This window comes from Anser brachyrhynchus, assembly GCF_964034855.1.
Source record: "Anser brachyrhynchus genome assembly, chromosome: 11".
Lineage (NCBI taxonomy): Eukaryota > Metazoa > Chordata > Aves > Anseriformes > Anatidae > Anser > Anser brachyrhynchus.
The window spans coordinates 1,373,874-1,400,388 of NC_137706.1; the positions used below are offsets into that span (position 1 = coordinate 1,373,874).

Here is a 26,515-nt window from a genome sequence, read left to right on the forward strand (position 1 = left end):
TCAGAAGGAGCTCTTTTTTCCTCATTTTAACACACATGCACACACACACACATTTCCTTTAATTGTATTATATATATAATACACAATATAATCTATTATATTGTACTGGTTTTTGACTTGAAAAGTGAGCTGGTCATCTGTTTGCCCTGAAGGTCATTAACCCTTCTGAGGAACCTGCTACACATTTATTGATAACAAGAACAAGTAACTTTCTCTCCCTCTCTCCCTGTATGTACTTATATACCTACAGTTGGTCAACTTTGTCTCCTAGAACCTAATGAACTTTAGCTAAAAACAGTTAGACTTGTTAGTGCTTAAATGTTTGTTACCTGAGTTGCTCCTGCTGCAGTGAGCAGTAGTTCTGTCACAGGGCTGAGACTTTAATGACTTGTAGTGGATTTTCATTTGCCCTAGCTAAGAGTTAACAAACGAGGCTCTTCTGCTTTTGTTTACTAGGTCATTAATGTCTCCTGTTTACAGAGGAAAAAGATCTAGTAGTTCAGCACCAGTCACATCTAGCTTCCATGAATTTTGTCTGTCAGAACAGCATTGACTTTCAGCTCCAACTTACAGTGCATACAGAATGTAATAGCATCAAATAACAACTTGAAAAAATTAGAATAGTATTATGAGGATCACCTTACAAAACTGCCTTGATAATTTGTTGTTCTACACCTTGGCTGTATGATCAAGTAACATGATATGAATGCTGTATTCTTTTACTTCTAATAAAGAGCATTACTAATGCAGTATGCTCTGCGGGAGATACTGCCCTTTATTAGGGACACGTTCCAACATTATAAGAGTCACCCAGCAATAATGAAATGTAATCTGTCTTGACGATTCATGATAACACATTGTTATGCTTATTCTTATATGAAAAGAGTATGATTGGATAGGAATGCTACTGCTGTTGAATACATCTTTAAACTGAAGCAGAGATTCTACTGATCTACTTGGTTAATGACAATAAATTGCTAGAGGAATGATGAATAAATATTTTGTTTCTATATCAGAAGAGTCCTATTTTTTTGAGGTGCACCCTAATTCAAAAAAATATATTTCAATAGCCTGTAATGGGCAGGACTTGGAAGTAGTGTTACTTGACATCTGTTTCACAGTGAACTAAAAACAGCATGAGTATGACTGAACTAGGTGAGGTCAAAGGGCTGTCCATGCTCTGCCTATAATACTTTGCAACAGCCAATGCTAATGGGAGGAGTACAGCACATGGTGATGTCTTCCCCCCCCCCCGGCCTCCTCTTTCTACAAGGCCAAAAAAACTAATGCATATGTACCATAATGGTGAGAATCATTTTGAGAGAATCAAAAAAAGAAGTGAGAATGAAAAAGCATCACAGACAATATTATAATCCAAAAATTAGATCTTTCCTAACTGAAAAACCAAACATATACACACCATGTGATTTTGTGTAAAGTAATACTACACAGTACCCAGCTACAGTTTCCTAGAAAATATATTCCAAAACAAAACGTGCAGTGGGACTCAGCTGTCCCCTCCTCTTGTTTGCTCTTACTATAGCTGTGAATTTCCCTCCAGAGCAGAAATTCTGAGCTTCAAGGTGCAACCAGACCACATCCCTCTGCAAGGTCTCCACAGCAGCACAAAGGGTGTGGGGCAATATCTGAGAATCTGGCCCAAGGTTTGAACAATCAGACTAATTACAACAAAGCATTAGAGGTGAAAGTAATTTCTAGTTTTACATCTTATTTGCTCAGTTTTCAAAACTTCTGAATTTCCTTTTTGTGCATTTTACTTTCTCTTTGGAGCTGCCTGTCCACCATCCTTATGTAAATGGTCACATCATTTTATATGTACAATGTCAAACCTTTTGAAAGCAGTTACATTAGCTGAGAGAACAATAAATATGACCTTTCTGATTTTACTCTGATGAAAACTCCTCAGAACTTGTGTCCCGAGCTCAACCTTGTACAGATCAATATACGTTCTTATATCTGTGTATAGGTCAAACAGAAATACTGCCCCCCCCCCCGATGTAGTTTTAGTGCAACATTACAGAAAACAATAATAATCTAAAGATGCTATAGTAAACCACATTAGATCTTACCACTGAGACTGAATGTGAAGATCCTTAAATTGCTGGCATCAGGTTCCTGTAGAGATTGGCACAAATTCAAATGGGTGATCCTGCCAAAAGTCAGAAGAAAACATTCATCAGACAGATGATTATTTTTGAATCACACTTTCCCAGTACCCATGGAAGCCTCGCTTTATAAATGCTTACTGGAGACTTAACGATAAGACCACTGAAATAGGTCTGAATGCAACCCACCAGCACCTTAACTCTTCAGATGACTGCAAACCCTAATATTGATTCCCACACAGTACTTTCTACATAAAAACTGTCCTTTTATGAAGGCAACAGACCAGATTTTACCAGGAAAAATAACTGTATTGCATGATCAGTTTTAAAAGACTGCACTGGAAAAATGGCTAATGGAAAAAACAAACAAAAACACAAACAATTGGCCAACCCCAAATTAATGGAGCATATACTCATACACAGTTCATTTTCATTCCAGATCAAAGATGTTTTGAAGTTCAAACAAATTTGCCTCCTAATAGTTTTAGTACAGGATTATCTCTCTTAACATCTAAAAAATAACATTCAGAGTTGGCATTTAACAGCTTATTTGTACTGCAGCACTTTGGGGACAAGCAAACTTGTAATTTCTACCATATGTGGAACATTTCTTCCATAGCAGTATTGAAGTTCCTATACAAAAAGCATGACTGAGAAAAACTCTAGGAAAAGGAGTACTTTACCAAATACATAATATATAATTGGTTTTGCACCAATTATAATTATTTTAATTTATGCATATTATTTTGTAAATATAAATATGTATATATATAATTTTGTTTCCCTGAGTTTTACATAGTTATTTTTCAAATTATTCTTGTTTATGAGAACACAAAAACTATCTTGAAGTGAAAGCAAAGTAGAAATGGACTTGATGACAAGAAATACATAGGTAGGTGGAACAATGCTCTTGGCTCAGACCAGTGTTATTAATTTGTAGCGCTCAAATCCAAGTTGCCTCTATACAATAAGAGCAGCTCTAAAATCCTCTGAAACCTATGAAGCAAATTCAGAACAGGAAAGAAAAACTGTAAGGATCTAACACTGAGCTCTAGAAGAGTACAGAATGTCTCACCATCTCTTCCTTCCTCTTTTATTCAAGCTTCCAATGAAAATATTGCCATCTTCACTCTATAACAACAAATTCTTTCTAGTGAGATTTTCAAAGGCATGTAAGAGAACTGGGTGTCTAATTCCCTCAGGCAGTTTTGAAAAGTGCACGATTAATATCTTACATAGCTCCTTATACATCAAACCATTTCCCAGTGCACTTCACATTAATCTTTAATCTAGACACTTTAATCTTCAAGTCTTCATACAATAATCTTCAACGAAAGGTCCTTTCTGGGAGTTTACAGTATATTTAACACAATTTAAAAACTACTAGTGCATTGCCCTAGTTTTTAATACCCAGAAAATGTTTTATAAATTAGATCAACTACAACCTGGCCAAGGTTTCTGCATTTTTAATATCTTTGGAGGGAGATTACAACAAATGGGTGCTGGAGGGAATGATTTAGCTGCTTAAGCATCAGTTTGCAATACTGTAAATCACCCCAGAACTTTAGCTGTGGATCCCAGAGTTCATTCAGTGCTTCACGTTTTCCAAGGTAAGGACCAGTATCTCTGTATATGCTACTGGGGAAAACAGCATATCCTACAGTGTACACTGCTCTGTTTTGGCAGCACTCTGTGTGCACATCTGGCCATGGACATAGTTTCCATATCTGTGTTTCTGCCAAAAATATTAGCTGTTGGACTAGTGTGCCAGGCCCATTCTGCAGGGATAAAGCCATGACTTCAACTCCTCCTGGCCTTTACTGTTCCCTTCAGTGCTGTTTACTTTACCATAGCACCTCTGAGTCCTACTTACAGACCAAGACTTGACAGCATTAGCCCTATCCAAACGCACAGAGGAAAAAAAAACCTCTAAGTATACAGTAAAATTATACAGTAAATTCAGGACAAAATGCAATAGGTAGGAGAAAAAGAGACAATAATAGTCATTATGATAGTCTTTTTTTTTCCCCTAGGTAGACGGGTGAAGGCACAGTTTGAGCAGAAATTTGAAGAACCAGTTTTGCAGATGTATCTTAAGAGTTTTGACAGGAGAAAGCAAGAAGGTGTTGACTTGAAAGTGAAAGCTGAGATGGAAATGGATGTCACGACAAACTGAGGTTGGAGCTGCTGCTTTCATACTGACAAGGAGATGACATAGAGTAGAGAAAAGGAAAATGGGCTGTGTAAAATCAAAAAGGGAGAGGCACGTAGCACCTGAGTGCTATGGTCAGAAAATGGTATGGCCAAAGAAAGACACTACGATAATGATCTTTCTAACAGCATTAGTTGATCTCAATAAGCTTATGATTGTTGATATTTGAGCAAGTAAATTCACACTGGGAGAAATGTAAGAGACAACACAGATGGCCAGAAAAGACCATGTACCACACTTCAGATGCCAGCTGGATTTGAGGTGGCAAAGAGAAATCTCAGTTGAAGACAATGCTCAGGTAATGAATGTGGGTGGTAAGTGAGATGGTAGGTTATCTACAGACATTGTGAGAAAGAGTAATTGAGAGGGTTTCTGCAGAAAGAGTAAGGACCAGTGTTTTAGTGATGCTGGCTTTAGATACGACTCCAGTAGCTGCACAGAGAGACTTTGATTTTAGTTTGGGTAGGAAGAGACAGGCTTGAAGTACAGAGGTTCACATATTTCCTAACCAGCCTCAGAAACATGGTAGCTGAATCTGTTTGCAAGTGAGTCTCCTCATGGATAAACTAGGAAGGACGACAAAACCTGACTGTTCTACAAACTGCTGTTCTACACCTGTTCTACAAAAAGCTGGAGAACTGATACAGCAGATTCACTGAAGGGCACAAAAAGGAAAGGATGGAGTCCTGGCAGCCAAAAGAAAGAGGATTACAGTAAGATCAAAGTTGAAACATTTGATAGGTTCTGGTAGCCAAAGGTGCAGTACTAAGTGGACTGGAAAAAGTCATTAGAGACTCGTTTGAGCAGTTTCTGTTAAGTACAAAGAATGGGAATTAGAGGTAAAGTACTGTAAAGTATGGTCCATGTGTTCAGGGATGAGAGCTTATTAGAAGGGCAAGTGTGGTAAAAAGTGAGACATTCTGAAGAAGTGAAAGAGTAATGCAAAGTTCGATTGTGAAACAAAAGAGGAAGAAAACGACAGGCTGGAAGGAAAAAAGGATAGGCTGGGGTTGTTTCATGAAGTAGATGAGCAGCAGATGAGAAGAATTTGAGACAGGCTAGAGGACTGTTTCGGGACAGAACAATGAATGAAAGGAGGACTTATGAAGATGAAGATCATATCCATTTTCACTGGGAAGAAATTGTCAAGATACATCTTATATAAAATTGTTGTGGGAGAAGGTTTGAGGAATGAATCAAAACTGGCAAAGAGGAGGTTAGGACTGCGAATACAGATTTCAATTATAGTAGCTAGGCATTTTGCAGAATTGAGAGGACTGCGCAGTGGAGGAAGTTACCTTGGTCACAGGATTTCTGTTTGAAATGTTTTGTTGCACAAAACAAGTATAGAAAGTATCTATAAGAACTGCGGTCATGACAACTTTGATAGATTCATGGAGAAGCCAGATGCTGAACTTAGTCAGTTCAAGAACATCACTTTAGTGTAGGGAGACCAGTGGAGGAGAGACAATAAAGAAGTTGCTGGACTTTTTCACCCCTTGCTAGACCAAGTCATAAGTAGGTCTTTATTTTAAAACCCTCATGATATCTGTGACTGATGAAAAAACTTGACATATGGATGAGTTCAATTTACCATGGAGATGCAGCACTTCAAAAATAATTGCAAATCTATAAAAGCTCTTTGAATATCTGGCTTACATTCAGACACCTGAACAGGCTAAGAGATACAGACATATTTGTCCCACTACGCTTTTCATCTTAAGAAAAACTCCTATGATTTGTACTTTAAAGAGAAACATGAAATATTTCACGTTTGTGGGACATGACTGTTTCAGTGTGAAGACATGAACGTTTGATGATTTGGGCTGTAATTTCCATCTTCTTCATGATCAAGTGGATTCTAGGGGTCTGGTTCATCAAGAAAGATGCATTGCTCATCTTATCATATTTCTGTAATGCAGAAGGATCTCAGCACATGTAATATAAGCAGCAGCAAACCTCTCAAAGCTTTGGCAGACAATGGCTGATAAGATGTCTGAGAAAGCTAATGTTATGATGTATATAAGGCAAATTTATAGTCCTGGAAAGCAAGGAAGAGCTTAGGGATATTATAAGCACTTATGTTCCAGAAAGCTTAGTGAAAGTAAGCTATCATAAAACACTGAGAATTGATTTTGTGGATGAAGATATTTTCTTATTAATGATTAGGATAAAATTTAACCATTTTGGCAGTGTCAGAAATTCAGACTAAAGGAGAATGAGAAAAAAAACAAACACAAAATTCTAAGTTAAAAAGTTTTAATAGTCTTAATCTTAAGCAACATCTAAATGCACATTCAGATTGCAACAATCAGCTCAGAGGACTGAGTGGATGATTCCCTAAAGATGCAATTTATATTGCAAATCAAAAGGGTCTGTGATGACACCCATGACTTCAGCTTCTAAGTTGTACATCACAAATGACAGCAATAAGCACAACAAAGGAATGCCTTAGCAAGAGAAACATCAGTCTTGACTAAGCACTGACAAGCACTTTCAAAGACTTAGATTTGAAAAAGAGCAACAAGCAGTTGAACTGATAATGTCCTAAATTTTGCTAAGAACCCAATGCTCAATTTTACATCCTAATATAGTCAACTTGCTTGAAAAGGTTACCATAAAATACTCATTAATTTATATATCCGTTAGATTAGTCTGTGTAAAATATGTGTTTGACAACATAAGAAATCCCATAGCACCAAACACAGCATTTTAGAATTGGATTTCTAGTCATTTTTGCTCTCCTTCACAAACCTACTCTTCATCTATTTACATGTAAATGCACTGACCTTAGCAGGATTTTCCATAATAATAATAATAATTTGTATTCATTTAGATGTATCTATATATATATATATATGAAAAAGCTAAATCTGTCTATCTACCTTGAATAAAAATTGATTTCTGCACTTCATTACAAATGAATGCAGCTCAGTATAGGAACACCTGCTAGTACATCTAACAGTGGTATAAAACACTGGAAAATTACCACTGGTGTTATTTCCTAGAAATAATGGAAATCCAGCATTGGAATTGGTCATGTAACTCAGATATCACAAGGTTTCAATACAGCAGAGAAAAGCAGCATTTTAAATTTTTTTGGGGGGAGGAAGGAGGTGTGAGATGTGAGTTATGCCTAACACCACACTGCTCTTAATGCTGTGAAATACGTGGAAGCAAGGTTAATTGAAAACCTGAAGTAATATAAAAATAAGTCCAGCCTTTAACAGGAATGCATATGGTGTATAAAGCTCCATTGAGCCCAGGTGGATAAGTGAACATTTTTGATGCACATTAGTTGAAGAAATGAAGAAGTAGAAGCAGATAATAGGTATTACTAAACTAGAATATTCTGAAGGCCTGGAACAGAAATAGAAAATCACCACCATGGAAACATTTTATAGATTAACTTTTCTTCCCACCCCAGAGAACAGTAGGCCCCCCATTTCCCTTTAGTCACAGCTTCTTATTGGCTATATTTATCATCCCTCTAGGCAAGAAGGGGTGGCTTTCAGAGCCAGAGTTTAGAAAGGAACATCTGGACTCCCCTGTACAGTCCCCTCATCGGGGAAGTAGAGGATTTCATGTAGCAGCTCTTCTCTGCCTCAGCACCCCTGCACCCCACTACAGCTGGAGCGGGGCCTAAGACCACGAAGGGGAAGATTGCGCTGGTCAACCTCTGTCCTCCATGGATGCTTTTATTATGCTGGAGTTATTCAGGCTCCCTGAGAAACTGTAGGAATTAGTCTAATAATTCATTATACCACACCTGTAAGCATCCTATGCACTCGTGTCCCACATTATTCTTAAAAAAAACACATATAAATACAAGCATATCTGTTCATCTATATAAATATAAACAAATAGATGTGCATTCATTTCCACATAAAATGATTATAGTGTTCCATTCATCTATGTGGTAAAACACCCACGTTCCCTGCCATGCTGCCTCTGTCAGCATGAACCAGGCCAAGTATAGGGGAACCTGTTTGTAGCTATATTTACATTTAAGTATTAGCAGTCTCTTCCATGACATACCCATCTGCAGTTCCCCAAGAATTAGACCTTTTCAATATAACTATCACCTCTCCCTGGCTGCTGTTCCAAAAGGATGCAAAGTTCAGACCTTCTGACTAACAAGTACATGATCTTAAAACGATGCATAGGCCAGTCAGTCAGTATCCTAGAAGCACAGAAAAGTATCAAGGCAGGGAAAACTCTTACGAAGGAAAACTCCTAAAAAGGCGTTGTGTGACACCAAAATCAGTGACCGATACTTTGAAGGGGTGGACCTTTATATGCTCAAAAAGAGAGCATGTAGAGAGTTAATTGCAGAGAGTTAATTGCAAAGAGCATGCTGATTACAAAAAGCATGAGGAAAAAAAAAACAGTAATAGTGACACACAACACTTTTATTAACAGCTATTACTTGCTTATGTTGGAAGAAATATGCTATAATTTATCATTTGAAATTATAATTAATTGAACAGCTTTTCTTTTATCACCTCTGTATCAAAATATCCTTAGCATTTTATAGCAACATTATGCTCTCCTACATTTGAGCCTAATAGGCAGTAACAACTTTTTCCTCCCTATTTCTAGACCCTGCTGTAAGTAAAATAATATATTAAGGTTTGAAAGTTCAGGAGGATATATGTGAAAACCAATGTTTGCATTTCATTAGCTGCATCACAATTAACTTAATTGCATGGCTAGAACATACTCATTTATATGCAACTGTGTGTGTGACAGTTTTGGAAATTCTGGCTTAAGTTAATGGTGTGTTTGTTGTACTTTCATTTTTCTTGCTACTGATTTACAAAGGACTATCATAAACCTTTGATTTCACTGTTTAATAGCAGTGTGTTACTCCGTTAGCATGATCTGAAGGATCTGATTTATGCAGGCAAGGATTCAGCACCTTCCAAACCCCATTTTGTGAGCCTGAACACCTCTGAATTAAAGCCATTTCCTCCTTTTTCCAAGAGTCAGCTCGCATAACCAGATGATGATAACATTCAGATTATAACTTAGAAGTTACTAGGTTAAGAGCTATAGAAGAAACACAAAGCAAAGGATTTAAGTTTATTTTTATCTAGTGATATGCTTCAGAAGGATGGACTATAGCAGACAAAACTCAGTGATGTAGACCTGAACCCCAACCTGGTAGCTCAGATGCTTGAGGCAGTCTTTTCTGTTTGTAATGCACGTGCCTGAACCTATGAAGTCAAGTGAGAAGGACATCTTCTCTAACCTGAATATGCCCGCATCTCTAAGTCTCTCATTTAGAAACCATCCCTTAGTCATGGCACGGCACTTCTTTGCTGTAGGCCCAATTCTTCCTCTAAATCTCTCTCCAAACCCAGCTTTAGATAGAGATTTTTCTTTTTGACACAGAGAAGTATTGGTGTCAATAAGTATTTGAGGCATCATTATCATTGTTAATAAAATTAAAACTCTACATTAAGGTTGAAAGCAAAATGGTGCATCAACAAACACTTATTTTTTTCATCTTCCCTCTTAGTTATTTCAAAGGCATATTTAGGTACTTCCTCCATTTCAGAAGATTCCCTTTGAAAACACATCTGGATGAATGCTACCCTTTTCCATGGAGATTTGGCTAAACATTTTTGTTAGAGCAATTTTGTTTAGCATGGTAATGCAATCAGTATCCCAGGAGGCTCATCCTTCACATGATGCCTGCCTGCAGTTCCACCTGCAAAGTTATATTATGGCAGTCTTCACAGATAAAGTACTGAAACTGTAATGTACAAAGCAGCACAATAATCTGTCAGAGGCTGTCTTAAAAAAAATAAAGCTTCAATATAAATATTCACTGCAACCACCATGCTATGACAGTGCTTCATTTCAGGAACCGGTGGGTATAAGCTGTATTGCTCATTCACTTAAAACAAATAGTTAGGAGATTACGTGAGTGATTTCTATTTTCTGGACAAAGCAAAGAGCATTACCATTTTGCAGAGGAAATGTGAAACATTAGTGATCAAGCTGTGAACTGAATAAAATATAAAGTCTATGAAGTGATTTACTATTCTTACTGCAGTCAGCTAGCAACAAAGTCAATCTCTTTTGTTGAGGCAGTGATTAGTGAGTGTAGTTGACCTATGATACCTACCACCTTGAATCCAACCGTTTGTACATTAAATTAAAGGCTGAACATGCAGAACAATGCATTCATCCTGTCTGATACCTGTACAGGCTTTCCAAAGACCTCTATCTTTACAAAGAACTTAAAGTGAAGTGCTGTGTATATAATTAAATAAATTAAAATAATTGCCAGCAAAATCACATGGGATGAACTTGCATGTATGTTAGTATAGATGGCACTAACAAAGCAGCAACTGTCTAAACAAGAGACCTGCTAAAATGGACTTGTAAACAGTTTTTTTTGGATCCATGAAATAATTTGGTTATTAGACATCTATTTTAATAGCTGGGCATTCAAATCCTTTCTGCAGTTTTCACATGAAGATCTTTATGCAATTCAGCTTCTTACTTTAAAGATAACTGGCAGGCTTTAGAGGAGCTGGGAATCTGCGGGCTTCACATTTACTATCACATCATTTCAGGCTATGGGGATCATCATCATGTGTTACACGTAGTAGTGTCCCCCTATCTGACAGCTACCTTCAGAGCACCATTAAAGGCATAATCTCTTAAATTAAATTTCTAAAGAACAGACAAAAAAGAAATAGATTGATGCAGGAAAGGCAGAAGGAACACAGACAAATACCATGATCAGGTAGCAGGAAAGAAAGCTTTTCACCCCACAAAAGAAAGCTCTAACAGTATTTGTATTGGATCTTTACATGTACAGTTTTAAGTTTTTTTTTTCTCCACTTGCAAATATGAAGATATGTAGACATTGCCAGATACAACCATAACAGGTTTTGAGTAAGAACCAAGTTGTTTGAGTAACCACCTTATGAAAATACCCACTGGAAGAGTGCAGAATATCTCACGGCAATTTTCTCCCCACAGGATAACTTGAAAAAATGGTGGCATCAAGGTGTCTCCAAAAAACTACCTGCTAGTAAATTCAGTATGCAAGCTATATCTCTGCCCTATTCTACTCTCCTTAATTGAAACTTCTTCAGGAGAGGATCATATGAAAAATAAAGGACCAATACCAGGTCAACCTCTCATTCCAATCATCTCAGTATAAAGACATTACACTGAAATCGTTAATAATATTTCCAGTCCTTTAAAACTTTACTCATGACTGAGCAGTCAAATATAATCTTTAGCTCACCAGCTTCCAACACATATGTACATTGTTGTGGTTTCAAGAGTGCAGACAGTTATTTACTTAGGCAAATCTTGAGATTTGCTACACAAAACAACAGATACACGTGACATTTGTAAGGCAGTGAAAATAAAGTGTCACAAGCTGACCTGGGAAACAAAACTTGGGAAAATGAAACAAAACAAAACAAAAGAAAAAAACACACAAAGAGGTTTGCCATACTTCACCTAGTCTATCAGTGAGGGGCTGGAGGACAAACTGCAAAATAAAATCTTCGCAGCTACTGCAAAGTACAAATGGACATCAGCAGCACGGCTTTGGACATACCTCAGAACTTACATTTATCTCCACAGCACTTTCCACACTGAGGCAATCTAATAGCTACACACAGGGAAAGGGTTCATGGAACTGAGGTATGCTGGACAGTTCCATTGTCTCCCCATTTCTGATGCCAGGAATTGCTTTTGCTGGACCTCCCCTGTAAAATGCTTATTTTTTGTATACAAATAAAGCCTTTGGATCGGTTATATATGTTTAAAATAAGTAAATAAAAAGCTTTCTGAAACCTCTAATAAAATATGTAACTTCAATCATCCATTTTCAGACATTACTTATTAATTTTGGAATTCCTTATTTAGAACTCTTTGTAATGGAAATTCCAGTTATTTAAAGAAATAATAAAGATACATCCCTGCCTAAGATTTTCATAGAGTTTTCGCGCGATTTTTGATCCTGCAGTACAAGCTTGGTCACCATTTTATGAATTCAGAAGAAAACTTATTTCAATGCTGTTCTACAACTCTTTGGGTATCAGGACTAACTGATGAATACCATTCCTTAAAAAGTTCTGTGATAACTCCAAATACCCATCAAGTCCAGGAGTTAGACTCCATGATCCTTGTGGGTCCCCCCTTTAAACTTGACATAGTCCATGATTCTATGACTACTGTCATAGTGTACTAAAATCTACATGGAAAAGAAAGGGAAAAGAACAAATTGACTGCCACAGAAAGTAGAAAACACGTTTAAAAAAATGAAAATAACTTTACTAACTGATTGTAATTTGGAGTAGACAAATGGAGAAAGAGACAGCAGGCTGTACGTTACAAGCTTCCTAATTACGTATTTCATCTGGGATTCCATCAACTGCTTCTCCTGTGAAGAATATTCTCTGTCTCTTCTATGAAATTAGAATGAATGACTGAGGAGCTGTGAGAAGTCACGTGGTTTGTAAAAGCCTTGAATCATCCATACTTTATCAGCAAGATTTTTATTACTGGGTTGATTCTGAATTTCTGAGATTTTTCAGCATACTAGTGACAAAATACTTGTGCAGTTGATTCTTAGCTTGGGAGGGCCAAGATGTCTGTCTTTGACTCCTCATATTTGGGAAAGTGAGAGAAATTTTCCATGCTGTACTCATGCCCAGAGGTGAACTTTTCTGTAAATGCTTTACTTCTATATAGAAGTTTGTCACAAGACAAACACGTTTTTAAACAATTATTGAATTAAGAGCTTTGGTGTGGAGAAGATAAGACTTCAGTTGTGTTTAAGGATGTGCCTTTGTTGTTCCTAAGAAAACGTGAGTTTGCATGAAAACCCTCTGAAAGATCATATTTAAAGAGCTAGTTACTTTTCCTCTTTAAGGGGAGGAATCCACTGTTAACAAGCCATAACTCATCAAGAAGTGCAAAAGAGAACCAGAGAAATGTTTTGAGGATTGGAGGGAATATCTTAGGGCTCAAAAATTCCAAGAACTCTATCAACAGATAGAGCTTATCTAAGTTTACACAAAAGAAGATTTAAAAGTGACCAAAACTGAGGAGAGAATACATGTTACAAAGAGGTTCTTTAATACAATGAAGAAAGGGATAGCAACTAAATGCTAAAAGCTGAAAGTAGGCAAATTAAAGATAAGAACAGGGCTCACTTTTTCTTAAATTAATCATCAGAGACTGTAAAGAAGAGCGATGCATTCACTATCAAATTGGACTGGGTATGGTTTAGCAACGTTTTAGTTACAGAAACCTATTAAAGTCCACGCTGCTGTAATGAAGTGGAAAAGAGTGATTTATGATATACAAGGAGATCAAATCTGGGTACCTACTTTGAATGAAACCTCCTGCTTTTAATGAAACAGATACAAGCTGTAGGCTGTGAATACCGTGGATATCAGGATTTGGCCTTCACTACCTGACACACGTATGCAAACCTCTTAATGTTAGAAATGGTTTTCCCTAATACATTTTCCTCATACTTTAAAAAAAAATCTATGCAGGAAATATTTCCCAAAGGACATATTCAGAACTTGTTTTAGGGGGCACCAGCTCTTACTGAGGTTTTGACCATTAATATATATGATTCCATTATCCTTTCTCATTAAGTAGTCCTAGAAGCTTTTTTGCTATTGCAAATAATACATGGCAGATGGGACAACCCTATCAGGTCGTTTGGGGAGGAGAGAAGCTCTTTCAGATATTTCCTGATTAGTTTAAGTATCCTTTAAGGGACATTAGTAATCTAATTTCACCTTTTTAAATATGGTAACGGGAAAAGGCTAGCATTACTGAAATGAAAGGTATTCTAATATCTATTAACTTTTACCATGTCTCACTCCTCCACTTCTTTCTTTGAAAATTAACATTATTTTAAAAGAGCAACATATTCAAATGTAATTTTTTTTTGCCCACTGATATTAGTTCTGCTAAAATATTTAAACATATACTTAATAAATCAGCTTGCTTATATGACTCAAAGTCCTACACTCCAAATTTTCATCGATTTTTTTTTGTAATCTATCTAGAATACATAAATTAAGAAATGCAAGATGCTAAAACAAATGGTAAAATAATGCTTATATTTTTCATGCAAATCAAAAGGAAGCACAGGCAGACTGGGCATTCCCCCTTTACACAGGCAGAATTATATGTGGTATCTGCAACACAGAAGCTCTAATGATGATGTGAAATTGGAACTTAACTGAGGAAGATCTGCTCATCTAGTTGTCCTATGCCTAGAGAGCTATTACAAGCCAAGAAGTGATAAACAATATTGTAATACTTTTCATGACATTTATTAATTAAACATGGGATAAGTTATTGAGTCATTAGGACGTTCAATCTCATCTACATAGCAAGATTTTTAACTATTTTTTTCTTTTTTTTTTTTTTTTTTAAATGTAACAGCCATGACAGTAGTCTGCTGTTTTTATCCCTCAATTTCTAACTGATTTGCTTTCCTGTTGCTGTGTGGCCTGAAAAATCAAAGTACGTTGGCATTATCTGTGCAGTTGTAACTCCTCCAGGGTTAAGCTCAGCTCTGGGACAAGAAGCCTCAAATTTCACTTCAGAGTTGCACAAGGGTGAATTTCATCCCTTTGACTAACGCTACCCCTCAGCTTCTGGAAAAGGATATTACAGTGAAGTGTGACCAATGAGTCCAGTTGGACCAAGAAGGAGAAAGTGCTGGAGGAAACCATTACAGTGTCTTGCAACCTCCCTCAGCACCAATTCACAGAGAAGAGATGTTGCTAGTACACATAAATGTGGCTCTTCAAATGCAACTGCTTTTGCTGTTATCTCTGGGAGTCCCTGACTCCATTTCAAGCATGTCAGCCATGAGCCAGCACTGCTGTTAACATTTGTCTGATGGTGCTGTTCCAGGCTTTTGGTTTTGATCCCCCACAGAACAGACCTAAATCAAAACCCAACTATCGCCCCCAAGGGCTGCAACAATAAAATGGACCCATTCCCCTACAGAAAGGGCAGCTGTATTAGCCAGCCAGCAGTTCCCTTTGTGACCCCTCACCTCAAAACAAGTCATCAGCATAAAGATTTTACCACCACACTCATCTTTCTTTTGCGTTGCTTTGAACAGAGTGGCAATAGCCAAGCACACTTCGTACAGAAAATACACACATTATTTTGATGCAAACTCTGAACATTTTACAGACCTACCTCAAAGAGCTTGTGGTGGGGTGACCTTGGTGAGCCACCCACCCAGCTGTTCTCCCCTCAGCAGGACAGGAGAGAGAACAAGACAAAAAAGCCTGTGGGCTGAGGTAAGACAGGGAGATGGCCTACTGATCACTGCCACAGGCAGAAAAGGCTCAATTTGCAGAAAATAAACTTATCACCAATTAAAATAAAGTCAGATGGTGAGAGACAGAGAAAGACTAAAACTCCTTTTCCCCACCTGCTTTTCCTCCAACCTGGCTGCTCACAGGGCTGCTGCCCACACCTCCTCCTCGCCCCTCACTGCCGTGCTGCCCTCCCTCACGCAGGTTTCCACAGAGGCACCTGCTGGGCCCAGCTGCGCCTTGTTGGGCAGGTGCAGCCCTCACACATCCAAACCCACCTGCCTGCCCCACAACTCGGGCCCCAGGTCACCCACACAGTAATTGCCAATAATTAATCAGTCCTCCACCCCCCCTAAAATGGCTCTCTTTTCCCTGCTTAAAGGAAAGATTTCACAAAAGATTTCACAAAGATTTCATAAAGAAAAGATTTCACAAAGCCGTGAAGCTGTCCACACAGTGAGAGGAGTACCTCTTCACCAACACCAGCAGTAGCTTTAAAGGTTTCATAGTCTCCTAAGACCTTGCAAGTCAGGAACTTCCCTGTATCAGAGTCTGCTAGCCTGGGATTGGCAACCTTGGCACCAGAGATAAGACTCAGCCAGAAAAGCAGCATGAAATCAGCTTTTTGAGTAGGAAATATGTCTGCCAGTGTCATGATTTCTCATTTCTGCAGGCTAACAAGTGGCATATAATTGCAGTGATGAATTAACTCTGTAAGAATGTACACTAGCTCATGCATTTGTGCCAGCAGAGGTTACAGCTCTGGAGCAGAAGCTGCAGTGACAGCTCCCAGCACTGCAGAGTGCACCAGCTGCCAGAAATGATTTGGGACCGAGACACAGGATTAGGATCAGAGTGTGAAGAGAGGAATCTTACTCTGGAAGTATATTTCAGAAGGATGACTCTCTGAAAATCCATCTGTTCTTCACCTCCTCTGATGAAGATATCTCAGCCGTACTGATGCACATACACCAGAGCAGATGCAGGTTTGTCATAAGACAATAAGCCTGCGCTTGTCCCTTTGACTCCCAAGGAGCAATTGGGGAGTTCTAGTATTTTCTGTGATGCCTTCTGCCCAGCAGATAAATGTGCTGTTCAGCCACCAGGAATATGTTTTTCTCCCAAGAACCGGAGATGTGTGTATACAGCATCTGCTTTGAATTGGTACAGCCATTTTGAAAGGACAAAGCAAAGAAAGATTTAAAAAGCAAAACAGGAACTAAATATATTATATATAAGGATTTAATTGAAATTAAGAGAGAATTTGTACACAGCAGTTGAATTTTCCTGAGTAGAAGGTCTGAACCAGAAGACAGCTGAGAACCACCAACACACAGAAGGCACGATTGGTTTTCCACATTCCTTGTATGAAGCAGGACATAAGGCTGAGTGTATCCCTCAGGGATACTGCCAGTATCCAACAGAAAAACTACACAACATACGCACTACTAGAGATACACAAATATAACCAACTGCTTGAAGTAGAAACATGGTGCTAAACTGACATCTTGTATGTTTCTGTTCTATGTTTGTTAATAAGTAGCTTTAGTATAAATGTACGAATCCAATGCAGTATCTGTCAATGAATGCATTGAACTTTACGATGCACAGGTTTGTGTTTTTTTTTTCTAATCATATTTACTGGCTGATTTGCAAATCTTTCAGTCATCAGTAGAAATTAATAGAACTCTTGTGTAGGCATTAGGATTTAAAATTTATTATGGAGACATCCATTAATCCTTCCCTATCTTCAGCTTGGAATCAGTTTTCGCTTTAGAATAAATAAAACAGAAAAAATCATTGTCTGCTCTGCATTAGCAGAAAAATCAGTTTTCTGGAAATAAATGTTGACTATATAAAGTTACGAGCCTTTCCTCTTCCCACAAACTTCAAAAACAATCTTTCTTCTACCACAAAATCTAAAGTATAATCAGAAAATAATTATATTCTAGCTGAGTTGTAAATTAAATCAGAATTGCTAAAGATGAATTGCTGGCTCAGACTGGATCATTACAGTACTAAAAAAAAAAAAAAAAAAAGATGCGCAGGCCCCCTCCTGAGCCGAGTATTGTGATGCAGGACCCTATGCATTCTGCCACTAACAAAAGGAAACGGACATTTGTTGGAAGTGACAATTTCATCACCTTTTCAATAAAAGCCCCCACATATGATTCCTTCTTCAAACCTTCAGTATTGCCATTAACCTCTGAATGACTCACAAGCTTCTCACATTTCCTGAAAACAACAGCAACAACAAAGCTCCACCACTGTTTCTGGAGCCACTATTTCAATAAATTTGCTGTTGTTTTTTTCTGGTATCAGAATTATGATTTACTTTTCCATCTACCTGGGACAGCAGCTTATTACTGTTATTGTTTTGGTATACCTGCTTCTCAGTCATTTATTTCTTTATGTGTTTCCCATTTCCTTCTCTTTATTAAGCAGCCTTTACACTTTCACGTGCAAACAGAACTGTACTTCTGAGGGCTATGCATTCCACAGTACTTCATTCTCTCTGTGTGTCAGTCGTCTTTTTGTCTCAGATACAAGCTCCCAAGGAGAAAAAAAAAACATTTCCCACCCACCCCAGACTTGCTCCCAATTTCTGCATGGAAAGATTTTTTCAGTCCCTTTGAATATATTTTCCTTCTATTTAATGGGTTAAACATCAGACCACTGAGGCTCAATGGGCTTGAGAATGCTCTTTGCCAGAAGAACAGGAATCCACCAAAGAGATTCCTGTTTATTTCCGAACCTTTTTGGTATAAATATATATATATATAAATATATAATAAATATATATATATGTATACATACATCCTGATTTGTTAGAAAAAGCTTCATTTTTGAACATTTCAAGTGGTAGAACTGAAAAATCAGTTTTATTTCACAGAATCGTCTAGGTTGGAAGAGACCTCCAAGATCATCTAGGCCAACCTGTCCTAACACTAACAAGTCCTCCACTAAACCATATCACTAAGGGCTACATCTAAATGTCTTTTAAAGACCTCCAGGGATGGCGACTCAACCACCTCCCTGGGCAGTCCATTCCAATGCCTAACAACCCTTTCAGTAAAGAAGTTCTTCCTAACATCAACCTAAACCTCCCCTGGTGCAACTTTAGCCCATTCCCCCTCGTCCTGTCACCAGGCACGTGGGAGAATAGACCAACCCCCACCTCTCTACAGCCTCCTTTAAGGTACCTATAGAGAGCGATGAGGTCTCCCCTGAGCCTCCTCTTCTCCAGGCTAAAATTTACACATTTCAAAGTGCACTTTCTATTGTGGAAAATACCAGAATATGGGAGACAGAATATCTAAACAGAAAAGCCATACATGTTTATACAGAGTAGTAAACAAGAGTTACAAAGAACACAGCTGTTTTTCTGTGGTTTTCTTATTTTCTTAATGCTGGGTGTACAACACAACAGTGCTAGATGATACTAGCTGGCTGACGGCAGTAAAAGTCTGATTATAGAGCTCTGAATACGTCTGCTCTTACCATCTAAAAAGATGGGCAGATCTGCTTGTCTCAATGAAACAAGGCATAGGAAAAAAAGAGAGGCTATTGCAAAGCTGGCTCTTCACACAGTCTGAGGAATGAAGTAGGACATAATCAGAACAACTGTAGAGGAATGTCACATACTGAGCATAACTAGCCAGTTCAGGAATAACAACCTGACCTAGTCTTTCCATACAGTTCAGAAAAAAAAAAATAATAAAAAAAGGGTAGTACAAGCTGGTATCTACATTAAAGCCGAGCTGAACTCCAGTGAATAAAAGGGGAGAAAGAAGTATGATCAGAGATTAGCGATGTGCAAGAAAGAATGCAGAGCAAAGTTAAAAAAAAATCATGGCTAGCACAACCACAGGAAATGTGCTGCCGGCAGACGTTTGTTTTAAAGTTTTCCATGACTGACTATGCATAAGGAGAGCAGCTTTTTCAGAATGCTGCGAGCTGCATTTGGAGGAGAGCAGAAACAGCCACACGGGACAACCATTAAAAGAAAGGCTTCTGAAGACGACAGACACCTCAAAATGCTAATTGCTTACCATCCTGCAGTGCCAGCTTGGCACCGCACTGCCCCTGGGCTGCCATTCCCCCGTGCCAGCCTCCCCTGCTGCCTCCCTTCAACAGCTCACGCGTAAGAAGGCTTGGGGCTTGGTGGCTGAGCCCTCGGTTTGGGCCTACTGTCTCATACAGGCCAATACAGAGTTTCAACTTCCATCACCCCTCCAAGATTAATAAATTCAAATGTTTTAAGTTGGAGGCAGTCAGGAGACCTCCTGTATATCACAAGTCACTACATTTCATTAGTTGTTCCACTATTGAGTTTAAAATCTTGTGTGTGGCCTTCCAAAGAGACACCTAGCCCTGACCTCAGTCTATCAAGAGTTGGAAAACCTCGGTACTCTATTGGGTTTGTTCAAGGTTAATTAGCACCGCTGTTCAGTTTCTGTTTGATTTCTCATTTGAATTTATTATGTTTCACTTTCCAACTGATGATTCTTGTTATGATTTTGCCTCTTGGATGACATAACTACACAGAATAAAGAGGAGTCTCTCTCATGGACTATAACCACATCATTTCTCTTTTCAGCACCTTCCTTGATTTATCAGCATCTCTTAAAAATTTGGGCCACTGAACTGGATAGAGGATTGAAATAGCAGATCCACAGATGTATAAATTGTTGAGACATAAATGGTGGTTAATATTTTGCTTGATTATTACGTGACTTCAAACTACTCATTTTCTTCATGCAGTCAAAGTACATTATCTTGCATCCTTCCAAGGACAGAAAATAAATAATAAACACACACTTTGGTCTTCTCTTTGTCATTTTATTGATGACCTTGCCATCCCTTTCTACTAACAGGTCAAAACTACAGCTAGGATATGATCTGCTCCTAATTTACCCAGTTTTGTAGCTATATACGCTATATGCTTTCTCCTAATAGACCTGCCTTTCCATTTTCTCTGTTTTATGACTTCTTCATGTGAATTACTATCACTTTTTTCCATTGTTATACGTTTGTTATTAATTTCTTATCAATTCCAGTCTTCAGTTCAGACCTGAGTCAGAATAGCTTTTAAACCAAAGATTCCCTCATTCCTGACAGAGCACTTGGGGCTTTCTGGCCACTAAATGCATTCTTCCCTAATAAGTCCTGGCTTAAACTTCTGCTTTTGTCTGTTTTCCTCATCCCTTCTCCGATACAATTTCACCATAATAAATTCCTAGCAAACAGACTTGTACTGAAGAGAAGGTTTTCTACAACCAAGACTGCCTCCTTTAGTAGTGTGATAAGAAAAGCTGATGAGTCTTGCAATTAATACTGTAATAAAAAAGAAAAATACAAATTTGACATTTTGGAAACATAGCAACATGTCTCAGTTAAAGGGACACAGAAAAATAGGGAATTTTATTACATGAATATTTTAGTTTCTGGAATCCTACTTTTAGATTTTGTGCTGAAAAGCACGTTCAAATTGTAAAGTTAAAAATCTACCTTCCCTGCATTTACAAAGTACAGTGCAAACATCGGTATCTGACACTCAGCATATAAAACCACACGTCAGCTTTTGATTGTATTCCGAATGTACAAGTACACTCACCCATGCTCACATTCTACACAAACGGACTTTAAGGATGAAAGGCTTTCAGAATTATGTGATTCAAATTTAATAAAATATAATCCTTAATCCTCTGCATATATTATAGCAGTATGCTCTGAATATTATTACGTCTGAATTCTAGAATCATTACAGTTTTTCAAACTTTAAATGTCAGCAGCCAATATTATATTGAATTCAGCTTTTGTATTTCAGATTGAACACATGCTATGTTCTAATTCAGTGTTTTAAAATAAATCATTTACTTTCTAACTTTTCTTCTACCTATCATCAGAGTAATTTAACACATGTTGTTTCCTGCACAGATATCCAATTCACACATCAGCAGGTGGTATACGATTTTTCCTTTTTTTTTTTTTTTCCTCTGTTGCTATATTGCATGTTGTATGTTTAGATAGGACATCTTATTTAAAAAGCAGCAGCAGAGTGGTACTGTAGAACAATGCCAACTTCTGCAGCATATCTTTCAGCTTTTAATGACTCTTACCTTTGTACCATTTAGTAACTGTTCTACTTACAGAGGCTACAGCTTTAAGCTAGTGAAAGATCTAGCATGTGTCCCATATTAATGAATTCAAAGGGTAATTATCAATATCAATCAGCTAAAGTAATACTGACCAATTCACATGCAACTGCTTAATGAAAATGGCAAATTAATAAATAAATAGAGATTTAATCTCTCGCATGATCTTGTATGGCAGATGCAAGTATGTGTTTTTGAGCATTATTCTAATAGCTATCAGTTAGACCTTTTATAGATTTTCTTTGACACTTTGACCACTGTAAATGCTTACTTTTGTCAATACAGTTATGACTTTTTAGATATTTTTTTTTCTGAACTCGTCTCCTCTACCTTCTTAACCAGCAGAAAAAAAAAGTGGAAAGAATGCATGTATACACAGAGAGGATGATTCAAGGGTTTTGAGTGAAGACCAGAATTTCACCAAAAAGCCCAGAATATTAAAAAAAAAAACACACAAAACCAACAACAATAACAAAAGAAAAAAAAAACACACAAAAACCCCAACCCTTAAACCCAAAACACTGAAATGACAACCAAGAAAGATGTATGGACCACCTCCTCTAACCCACCAAAATACCAAAAACCAGAAAGGGCCCTAAAAGAAGGCAAGTAAAGCAGAGTGCTATTGTTAACCAATCCTGGAGTCTGAAGGAAGTTTACAAATGCATAAGTTTACTGTCCTTTAGAACTACACATAAAGTAGAATAATAGCTTCACATGGTTCAAATGAAGAGTTTGGCTTTTCAGATTAACATTTTTGTTTCCTACAGTAGCAATTATAGGAGACACTAGGAGTTGGCTAGAGAGCTCAGTGCAATCTATAAACACTTATTTATAGAACCACTGGGTGGACGCTGTGTTGGAGCCAACTTCTGTGTTCAACATTTCCGTTATGAAACAAGCTTGACATTTCTGTCTGTCTCTCTCTCTCTCTCTTTTTTTTTTTTTAAATGGACAAGTTAATTTGTAACAGAGATACAGCAGTTTGCAACCAACTGTGCTCAAGATCAAAGTGAATTCTATTGAAATAAAGGTAACAGCACTGTATAGAGCAACAAATTGGAAATAAAGAGTAATATGAAATGAAGATCTGAATTAGAAAGGCACAAAAATGAACATGCATAACACAACTAAAGCTTCTCTCCTTTTTCTAATTCCCTCCTATTAATTCTTTGTACTGTAGTGAATTGATCAGCTGTTAAATACATGATCACCTCTTTTTTAAAAAAGATTGCTATCTTCCACATTTGTCTTGAAGCTAATGTTATCTAGTCTTTTAGAAAATGATACTGGATATCCCTTTCAAACCATGTCAATTCTTTATCTCTGCTGCACATAGTTGTTATCCTGCTCAGATGCATCTCGCATTTCACAAGGGCAGACATTATCTATGGATCTGGCGTCCCTTCTGAAACAACAGGATTACTGCATCTTTGACCTCCTCACTTACTAAAAAAAAAAAAAAATAAAAATCTGCTTGCAACCTAAACACGTTCAACTGAGGTCCTTATCAGCTCACATTTCTACACTCAAAGCTTACAATTTTGTTTATCAATTGAACAAGAGTCTCTGTAATAAATACTTGCAACATTACTAAAAATAAGACACATCAGCCAAGTTTCATCATGAAGATTTGTGCACCCCTTTTAAGTATAATACTGCCCTGAAGCTGGGCTAACCAACCACAACTCAAGGTTTGCAAAGATCTTAGCTGTTAATATGCCACCAACCTTCACATGTCCAACATGTGGTGAAGCAGGTCCAACAATCCTCAGTTCCAGGTGTAAAAAGAAACCTATAGAAACTAATGCATCCTACAGACAGTTCCAGTTGTGCTGGGATTGGCCTAGGATGGATCAGTGCAGAGACAATGAAATTAAAACACACTTCTGGGAACGGTGATGTGTCCCTGCACTGCACATCAGTCTGTGCATATGAATTCTCAACCCAGCCTTGCTGGCGTCCTAGGTCAGCCTAGATGTCATTCATAAAACTGGAAAAGTAGACAGGGATCCTTCCATTATTTTCTTCAGACTAGTGGTCAGGACCATCATGCTGGATGGAGAAGACCCATCTTAAAGACCCATTATTCCTGACCTGGGAGAGGCCCTAGAAACAAGCTGAACCCTCATGTTAGGACAACACTGAGGAACAGAGCTTTTTTCTCAAGCTGTTCTGTGAAAAGCACTTGTCTCCATACAAAACATTTAAACAGTCACAGAACCAGAGGCTTAAGTCCAGATGTTATGAGAAATGACCACTTCAATTCTAAGCTATCAGCCTATCCTTTCTTTTCTACACAGAATAAAAGATGGCACCACTGTCTCCTTTCCCTCTATAAATGATGCCTATTGCCTGTTCCTACTCTGTCAGAGACACCATCTGTTAACCAAAACGTTTAGATTGCAATCAGCATTCAGAAATGGTTGTTATTGAGCAACTCCCTGCAGAGTCAAAGCCTCAAGAAAAATACAGATGTAAATACCACAGAACACTATAATTAGTAGATCTGAGTTGGTTAGAAATGGGGATCACAAAAATTCCTTCTTCTTGGCAGCAACTTAATTCCCTCAAAATTTTCTGCTCGGGTCCATGTTGATTAAGAGGCAGTAGCTGTAAAGGGGCTGCAGGAAAGATTGAATCATGTTATTTGCAGATTTTTACACATTTTCAGAATTTCTGACAATGATACTTCAACTGATCTGGAAACAGCAACTTACATAATTATGACCACAGATATAGTAGCATTGTGCCTCTACAGAAGACAAAGGAAGAGAGAAGACTAAACTGAGTGTATCCATAAACTGATTCAAGACAAGACTAGTGCAAGACACACATGCCATGATATGGTGGGAAATACCAGTCTTCATTGCAGCCAGGCTGGAAACATTGGTAGAACTAAAAAAAAAAAAACAAAAAACTTCTGATGACAAAGAGATTAAAAAGAACAATACAAAGGACTGAGATATCCTCTCCACTTCATATATAAATAGATCTTTCCCCAACACTTAGCAAACTTGTGGTATCGGTACTGCAACATGTATTCAACTTTACAGCAAGTTATTTTAGCATTTTGAATACCACTGAACTGTGCAATTTCTTTGATGTAAAACATGTCATTTCTAGGTTTAAAACCCATAAAAGCATAGTTGTACAAAAACTATGGCACAGAGTAGATGCTCTGGAAATTTTACAGCATCCTACGTCTGGTTGAACTTAATTGCCAAAGAAAAAAAACCTTTTAAACATAAGATCAACGCTCAGCCCTTGAACACTAACGTCTGTTCTCTGAGAGTTAATTACAACTAACAGCAGAGGATAAAAATAAATAAATTGAACACAGTTATATGATGCTGAAGCCTGTCTTGACAAACACTTAAAACAGAAGTGGTGGAACTACTAGTGACAATTTAGATGGCTGTCTTAAAGAAGCCACTTTAGAGTCCGTGTTTTTATTACATGATTAAGTCACACATTTTTCCCTATTAATATTACTTCTGTAAGCAAGTAAAATAGTTCTTTGGGATATTCACTTGACTAATACATAAACTGCAAAGAAATGAGTACAAGGAACATAAGTTGGGCATTAAAGGATTCCTTGGTTATTTCACTGAGCAGTCTTAACTTACAGATCCTCTCCTGACAAATGTTCATGCAACTCCAATGGACTTCATTGTCTTATTGTTGGGAATTTCTCTCAGAACCATTTTACCACAATATAGGTCATTCATTTAAAATACCCTTATCTTGGGAGTCTTTACTTGCTGTAGGAACATGAAACAGTGGCTTTGTTCTAAAAGGCCGTAAATGTCTGTTTACTGAGAGCTTCAGGACTGGTCATTTGGGTGGATTAGCTGGTTTTTGAGTAATATTTTTAAGATAAATCCGTGTGCACTTTTCCCTCTTCATTCCATGCTATGTGTTTCCGTATGTTTCTCTCCTTGGAGTTGTCATGAACAACTAACTCTAAAAGTTGAAACTTCTCCTACTTCTAACACACAGCATTAGGATGGAGCATCCTGCTCCCTGATCAATATCTCAAAATACGGAAGAGTCAGACCTGCATCACTTGAAATACATCTTTGTCCACTCTGGCTTCATTTCTGCTGCTACATAAAGACCTGGGTGAGCTATACAAGGACCTGTCTGTACTATTTACATTAAGTGTGCTTAAAAACAAAGAGAAGTTTTTGAACATTTTGGCTAAGGAAATCTGTTTTTCTGCAGATGTGCATCTTCAACTTTTATCTGTCTGGTAAGGTGCAACTGCTAACAGATTAGTTAGCACAGGAGAGATTACTCCCATGTTAGGGCACAGACCTTATGACATTGAGATCTTCGCCTTTGGAGTAGGAGTTCCTTCCACCACTTTTCACACAGTGACACTGCGTCTCTCTTTTACCCATTTGATGAACTGGGAAGAACTAACTTAGCCTGAAGATCTCCACCTCTTTGCTTAATTTCCTTGGAATAGACCCATTGGTTCAGGAAATACTAGGGTAAAAGGAGAGACAGACAGATGCAGATAGTGTGCTTTCATATGGCACATTTCTTCAAAAGGTCATTGCAGAAAGCTGTGAGTAAGCAACAGAAGTCAATGCTATGCTGTCTGTATCTAGGGCAAAGACAAACCTGCCTGCAGTACTGGACTACATCACAGGAACCCAAATTCTA

General features: G+C 37.8%; 1 protein-coding gene across 1 annotated transcript in view; it reads right to left on the reverse strand.

The window, feature by feature from the left end:
- The window catches only part of LOC308200940 (uncharacterized protein), a gene marked incomplete at its 5' end in the record, with an annotated part of 194,897 nt that overhangs the window by 102,587 nt on the left and 65,795 nt on the right, over positions 1-26,515 (reverse strand). The window contains one exon of the mRNA XM_080607559.1: positions 2,091-2,170. Within this exon, the coding sequence (XP_080463685.1) occupies positions 2,091-2,170 (80 nt within the window). The remainder of the gene's footprint in view (positions 1-2,090; positions 2,171-26,515) is intronic.